Below are 7,959 nucleotides of genomic sequence, written 5' to 3'. Positions count from 1 at the left end.
GGGCTGAAGATATCAAAACCAAAGACAGTGCCTGAGCAGCAAGCATTGTTTTTCTTTTTGGTCATCTTTAAATTTTATTTATTTTAAAGACTTACATTTGTGCTATGACTGCTTCTTTATGAAAAAGATATGTCAAACTGAATCTGAACAAAACCAAAAAACCCGTTCTTGGAATTTAGAAGTACCAGGTTCTTCTCTCTTCTCTATAGGGAACTTGAACATTATGGGGTTTTTTTTCCCTGTGCAGGGGGAGAATTGTTAATTTTAAAAATATATACTGAGCCAAGCAGTGGAATTAACTTTAACAAAGAAAAAAAAAAAAGAGAAAAAGGTGGGATTGATTTCAAACCAAGACACTCATACTCCAAAAAGGGCTATTACTCTTTACAGTGACAGATAGATGCATTCTGTGTCTGGCTGAACATACACGGAGCTCTGCTGCTCAGCGTCCCCTCACTCCTGAGTTTAATTCAGCTACTAACCTGTACTAATCATTATGTCTAAGCTCAGCACATCTTCATTTCTAGTTGTTCCTCCTCCAAGACCACACCTTTATCTGGTTTGTTAAGAGTCTGCTAAGAAGTGGACAAGACAAGGTTTTAATCAAATGTATGCAGTAACAACAGGTTTTATTCAAAATTTCCAGTAAAGAGGACTCACTCATTTTGGAATAAAAGTACTTAAAAGTACTACAGCTTACATGAATATAAAAGAGCAAAGAGAAGAAAATAAACAAAGCAGTAAAAAAAAAAAAATTAAAAATATATATATTTTTTTGAAGTTTGAAATAGACCCCCACAGGGATACTGAAGTCCTTCAAACAATTAACAGTTACTAGGTTTGGCAAAACAAAATTCTCTCACAAAATTAAAAGCCTACTTTTGTTACATAAACTGTATAAAACTGCTCAATAGTTAAAGAGCACTCTGTACAAATTTGTCTTGAAATACATAGAGCTGCAGCCTTCAAACTGCAGTAATTAATCATTTTGTCCTCTTCATGGGTAAAAGAAGCTGCACAACTGCTTTGGGGGAAAAGGAAGAGGCAAAAATAGTCCGAACTAACAAGATGAAGCCACTATGAAAACAAAATGCACAACAAAATTCAGACCTCAGTTTAAACTAACACACTATGTTTACAATATATTCTACATTTCAGTTGTCATTTTCCCCTCCCACTCCCACCTCCCCCCATTCAAATATTCCTAATTCCTTTATGGTCTAAATCTAATTTATTTCTAAACTTTCAAATACACCATACATACATTTAGCAAAAGAACATACCTAACATTCTTACAGTAGTATGGTCAGGACACAATTTCAGAGATAGCACACAGTTACTGAGATTAAACCTTATGATTTCTTTTACTTTCAAAGAGAACAGCAACCATCAATGTCATGTTTTTAAGAAGTACTGAAGAGAGGCTGCAAAAAGCAGACTTGGCCAACTTCCACTCTTAGCTCCAGAGGACAAGGGGGAAACCAGCGAGTGCTGAATGAGGAAGGAGAACCTTAAGAGTGCTGGCTACAGAAAAATCCTTTGGGAACTGGGTCCAGCACACTGAGTTTGGCTTTGGCTCTGTCGTCCCTCTTGTACTAAGCCCCACAAATCAACTCCACAATAGTACATTACAATGTAAACTAGAATTCTTTATACCGACAGTATGTCAAAGGGGTTTATTTATCTTTGTTTTCTGAATCCAACAGTTGGTCACAGAAGTCAAGTGTTTTCATGGCTCTTTTTCAGCTGTTGCCAGTTGAGGGGGAAAAAAAAATAAAAATGTGTGTCTGACTCATACATCTTTCAAGTACATGCAAGGCTCAACTGTTTCCAAAATGCAGGAGCTTGGGACTTTTTAAGACACTGAAGAAATGGGATTATGAGGAGAGCCCATCTGAGTAAGTACTTTATCCAGCCACTGAAGGGGACCATGGAGATGTATCTCTATCCAGCAAGGAGTGCTCGTTACATCCTGGCGATGATACTCAGCTCCCCAGCCCTGGAAACAGAATCATAAGTGGGGAAAGAAAAAACAAATCACCTTGTATTATAGTATTAAATACATGAAAAGTATACTTCTTACCAAAATAGCTTTCAACAGTCATTATCAGCAGGGTGGCATAGCACCCATAGCACCCACCAACTATTATCACATTTCAACAAACAAATCAAAAGCTAAAAAATCATAAATGTGGAAAAAGTATTGTGTCCGAACTCTTGGAATGGAAGTCTTTAAAGGCATAACCTGTGGCAGTGCAAAATTTCCCCATACATCACTGCCAGCTGCCTGAGGTCCCTATAAAGCCTCTGAAGAGGGGGATATTCAAATCTTCTCTGCCAAGACTGAAAACAGAACAAACTGGGGGGAGATGCTGCCAAACAGATAAAAAAATTAAAAGATGAGGTGATAGACTGATGTGGAAATGGGGGTGAGGCATCTGTCTGACAAGAACCAAAGTATCGTTCTCAGGATGGAGATGATAAACTGAGCAGTAAGTCAGAAGCATTCATCCTTGGAGAAAGAGGGAATGGCCATTCCCCATCAGGCTACTTCTCAAGTTAAGGCAGGTTTTGTTTCAGCTCACACCTGATTCTGTTACAGTAATTACCAAAGATACAAAGAGATATTTAAAAGCATTCAAAATTGTTTTGTAAGTGAACCATTTCTGGGGCAGGTCTGAAGAGAAGACCATGACATCTGGAGGTACAGTTTGCTCTGCTCTGTATTAACCCCTAATGAAGGGATTTCCCAGCTCCCAGCACAGGTGGCAGCAGCTCTGAACACTGTGCAGTGCAACTTCCTGTTGCAAGGCATGGATCATTGATAGAATTATGGGATCAATAAAAGAACTGTACAAGCAAGAGCCTGCAAGCAAAAGGCCTGTGTGAGAAAAACTCTCCATGAGAAAATCCCTGGGTGAAAAAACAGGCCTGGGAACAAGAAGGGAGTTTGAGAAGGTACAGCTGTACAGATAAGACTCGGAGAAGGGGAGGTGAACTCTGAATTCTTTTAATCATAACATAACTGTAGAAGCTTGCCAATGTAAGTCCAATTATGTAGAAGTAGAAATGCGCTTTGATAAGTTTTAAGCCACTTAAGAGTTAACAAGCTGGTATACTATATAAGTGCCTCTGGATTCCTAATAAACGGAGTTTGCTTTTATCAACCATATTGGTTTGGACTGCAATTTCTCCCCCCGCCAGAGTCCACAGACCCCTCAATTCTAACAACTTCCAATACACAGGAGGTCCTGTTTGTTTAGGCAACACTGCCATACCACTCTGTAGGCTGCAGAGATACAGCCTATTCAATTTTAGGAACCCCTGTCTTAACACATCTGAAAGTTCCCATCTTCCCATCATGAAGAGCACTGCAGCATATCACCATCTTCATTTGATTACTTTCATGTAAGGACCAGCCCTTTTATATCAGTACCTATGCTGACACTCACACAACAGCCACATCACAACTCCTGACCTTGCATGCCCTCCTAGAATAGAAAAGTATGCATATTATTCTAAATAATGACTGCAGTTCCTAATTTGTGAGTTGCTGGTCAAGATTTAGAGGACTTACGTGAAGAAACATCTTCTGCAAGTCACCTCAAGCTTTCTAAGTATGTGGGTCAGATGGGCTTCTGTCCCCAAATACTTCATTTCACTGAGATCTGTTTTAGACCCAATGAGCATTCCATCCTTAAAATTCAGCAGCCATTAATAAGCTGATGAAGAGAGTTACTGGACCATTCAAAATCATGACATTAAGAAAAAATAATTTACTTTGCTTACAAAATAATCACGTACCTTTACAAAACTCATCCGGAGAGTGCACATCTTCGTAAGCTCATACACTGTCTCAAAGCCATGGTTCACGGACTGAGCCAGAAGCTGAGCAAACTCTTGATTATTGAAAATCTTCAGACTGCAGCCACTGGGGATTTTGCAGACCGTGGTGGGATGGAAGCCGTGGTGGTAGTTGCAGTTCCGACTTTGCACAAAGATGCTGCTGTCGCTCAGACATTCAGCGTACACCTCCCCACCAACGTAGTAGAGATGGACCCCTGCGAGGAGAAGGTTGGCATAAGGAGGGTTGACAAATTCACATCTGTGTCTGTTTTCATGCTCTTTCTCCACAGAGATAGGCTTCTGCTTAAAGAGATAAACCTTAACTGCATATCAGAACATCATCTGTCTTCAGCCTTCATTTTTACTTTTCTCTTTCATCAGCAGGCGATCTGAAAGAAGGCTATGCATGTATGTATGTATGTATGTATGTATGTAAGGGGAATCAACATGTTACATATTCAGCAACACTAAACCCGCAAGCACAGTAGTTTTGATGCCTTCCCATTGGACAACCTGACCACTTGAACTTTTTCTTGTTATATTTAAGTGAAGCAGTTATTGGGAATCCAAGCAGAGAGAGCAGAAACCTGCTGCATCATTTGTAGATACTAAACCAGCCCCAAGCTTTGATGCTCTGGAGAAGTCTTGAATTCTAGTTTGGGTAGCATGAGTTTTGTCAGCTAGCTTTGATTTCAGAAAGCTAGGTGGGGAAAAAAAAAGGCCTTCAAATTCTTCAGCCATATCTGCCAAATGAGAGTACACACAAATTTTACAGTGCTTTCCCCTGCTCCCTCACCTGTCTTCCACAGCAGCAAAGCCCCAGAAGAGTAGCATATAGAGAACCTTTGTGTCAGTAGGAGTCAATTCCAAAGGTTTTGAGAAAGCCCAAAAATTTACGTTCTGTGTTTAAAAATGGTTTATTTGCTACTTAAACCTTTCACCTCCCACAATGTCACAAATCCCAGAGGTGAACACACAGAATTAAAAAACTCGACTGCAGTCCAGTAAGAAAGCCTTGACTGTGCTCTGTCATGTAAGATTTTGCCACTGACTGTGTGGGTACATACATACTCCCACCTGATCTGCAAAAACATTTATGGCTATGTCTTCAGGTTTGGGATTTACTCCTCCTTTCTCAAAGACTAACAGTTCTACATCACCATCACTTGTACGCATTTACTATTCAACTGCATCCTTGTCTCTCCCACGCTCTGCTTTGGTACACACACAGTTAAGTGCTTCAGCAGAATTCTGCCGGCAGCTGGGTTACTCTTAACAGGAAAAATGAATGAGGTGTTAAATAAATATCCTGATACTTGGGAAGATGGATGGGGAGGAAAAGAAGGAAGAAGTATTAGCACTTGAGTGGCACAACACAGGTGTGGTGCACTGCTGAGAGCTGCACAAGTTCTTATGAAGAGAAAAGCTCTCCAGACTGGGGACTCAAACTCGAGGACCTGACAGTTCTCTTCAGCTTCAATTCTTTCCTCCTCTCATGAACTGGCACGTAAAACATCCACCCCACTGCTTGGGCATGCTGAACTCTCAACTGTCTCAGAAAATTTACAGTTTACAAATAATGTAAATACCTAAAATATTTGCCTTGCAGGAATGGTCCCATAGCAGGGGGCAATGTCAGTTTTGCCTGCCATTTGTATTACAGGTGAGTTCAGAAAAGAGGACTGTATTAGTCAGGCATAAAGATGAAGATTTTCTCTTTTGCAAGACTGTCACAGACATGGAAGGGAAGCAAAAAATTCCCACGGAAAGAATCACCAGCCTGTGAAACATGCATTTGGAATAAACTGATTTAGCAGGTTATCTCCCAAAATACATCTTAGAATAGCTAATTTATGTTAGAACTAAGGCTACCTAAAAAATTTGGTGCCAAGAACCACAGTGAGGATTTCCATATACAGCAATAATCAAGATAAATCAAAACCATTTCTTTACACAAACTGCCTTAACCTCTCATTCTAGTTTACATTTCGATAGCCTTCAGGCAATTAAAAATTGATTAAGGGTAAAAGCTTCCTGTAATTACACACCAGGTAGGAACAATACTTTGTTTATAAGACTAGGCCAGAAAATTATATGTTTACCAACACAGGCACTTCTCCCACATCCTAGGGAAGAGCAGCTTACTCTTGAGGGAAGTGGCCCAGGTTGTATGTCTCAGGAAATGCCACCCACCTCCAAAATGGATGGCCAGATCCCAAACCCACCTTTGCCGATGTGCCGCCTCGTGTTCTCAATGGTGGAGTTGCGGTTGACGTTGGAGAGCAGCCCCAGGCAGAACCTGTTCTTGTTGTTTGAGGGGTCAGTGAAGCCATCCACCAGAATGCTGGTGGAGGACGCGTGGAACGCCTCCCCAACACGGTTGTTCAGCTCATAGTAGACGATGGAGCACCAGTGCTTTGGCTCTTCGTAAGCAACTGCCTGGACATCTGGAAAGTAACAACGGAAACCTTACAGCCTAACAGTGCTGGAACACAGGCTCGACGTGTAAAGAGTCATAACCCTGCAGATTTAGGCTACATGGAGTAGAATAATTTCTACCCAAGACTCAGAAGAGACAAAGGCTGGCACTAGGTATGAGCAGAAAAGTGCAGGAAGCTCCTGGGCACATCCCAAGCAGTGCCCCAATATCCTTGCCCTGTTTTCTTACAACATGCCACAGTGCAGGCCCAGACAGCAGAGAAATGGTGCAACTGCACAACTCAGCTTTCTTTCCTATTCAGTAGATGGGATTTCTACTTCATTTTACTAACAAACTACAAGTCACCTGTTTGCTTACTGCAAAGCTGTATAGCAACAGGAAGAAACAGCATCACACAACTGCATCAAAAACCATTCCTCACTTTACAAAGAAGTACAGCAAGGAAGCTTAAATATACAGTCAGCAGATCAATCTTTCAGCATCCAGAGCATGACCAAATCCTTCTCCTGGGTTTTTTGGGAGAATGGTAGGAGACTTCAAAAAACCTAAGAGAGACTGATATTTGTCTGCAGAACATGCATGAAGCACATCCACAATATGAAGAGATACTGCTTGGGATTGGAGGATGAATAGGGCATTCACACACAGGATCCCAACAGTTACACTGGGCTGGAGAGCAGAGGAACTGGAGGAAGAGAGTATTTAATGAGGACCTTTTATTCATCAACTACTACCAAATGCAAGATCTCCAACTCTTCACCACCAAAAGAACAACTTGCTCAGCAATAGCAAGGATTTCTCAGAATGTAGTTATCCAGATGCTCATAACAAGAAGTTCCTCCTTGACAGCTCCTAACTGAAGCTGGGAATTGTACAGAAAGCTGACAGGCAATTCCTGGTTCACTTCTAATCATTCAAGCACTAGAAACACGTGGAAGTCTTGAAGTCACACTTGTGACTGTGCATGGGAAACAATTTCTCCAGATGATACCAAAGGCCTTAGCCAAGAAGTTTCCCAGTGGGTATCCAACAACTCCAGGCTTCTTCGTATACCTATCTCCACCCAGAGCACATTCTTTAAGGTGCCAAATACAGCTAAAAATTGCTAAACTGCCTCCAAATAAAAGGAGGCTACCAGGGGTTGTGGTTGCTTTATGTGGTTTCTTTCAAATGAAGGACACTATTTCACTACTAAGACTAGGAAAGTGGGACTTGCTGCTAAAACACCAAATTCACAGATACCAAAGCCAAGTGCTACAATGAAAATCAGACTGGTATTATGGGAAAACTTGTTTTTCTGGCCATAAGTTTCCTTCTCCCAGCTCCAAGTTTTTACTGGTATCAGCCAACTAAGATTTGTGCTCATATTCTCCTCTGTTCACAGATTACACTGCTATGAGTTTTTGTTACAAAAAGCAAAAATCCCCCTCGAGCCAGCAGTACACAGTAGATACAAAAGGTGGCAAATAATCAAGAGCAGGATAACACATCCTACATCACTATGCAAAACTTCTGAGCATAGTGCTTATTGCTAATTACTTGCTTAAAAACACTGGTAAAAAGCTCATCTTTCCTGATACTCTGGCAATTTCTATCCCTTCACATCACTGTTTAAAAAAAAAAAAAGAAAAAGACGAAGACGAAGAAAAACCAGTCTTTAATTATTAGTAAGA

General features: G+C 40.8%; 1 protein-coding gene across 3 annotated transcripts in view; it reads right to left on the bottom strand.

Moving 5' to 3' along the window:
• Positions 1-597: 597 nt before the first annotated feature.
• Positions 598-7,959, bottom strand: part of SMAD1 (SMAD family member 1) — a 64,147-nt gene continuing 56,785 nt past the window's right edge. For all 3 annotated transcript variants that reach the window (XM_048304491.1, XM_048304488.1, XM_048304490.1), the window contains exons 5-7: positions 6,072-6,293; positions 3,805-4,061; positions 598-1,999 (exon numbers count right to left, since the gene is read on the bottom strand). In XM_048304491.1, the coding sequence (XP_048160448.1) occupies positions 1,856-1,999; positions 3,805-4,061; positions 6,072-6,293 (623 nt within the window). In that variant the 3' untranslated portion in view covers positions 598-1,855. The remainder of the gene's footprint in view (positions 2,000-3,804; positions 4,062-6,071; positions 6,294-7,959) is intronic.

The sequence above is a fragment of the Corvus hawaiiensis genome, chromosome 5 (assembly GCF_020740725.1).
Source record: "Corvus hawaiiensis isolate bCorHaw1 chromosome 5, bCorHaw1.pri.cur, whole genome shotgun sequence".
NCBI classification, from domain to species: Eukaryota; Metazoa; Chordata; class Aves; order Passeriformes; family Corvidae; genus Corvus; species Corvus hawaiiensis.
This window is presented reverse-complemented; position numbering and strand designations above follow the sequence as displayed.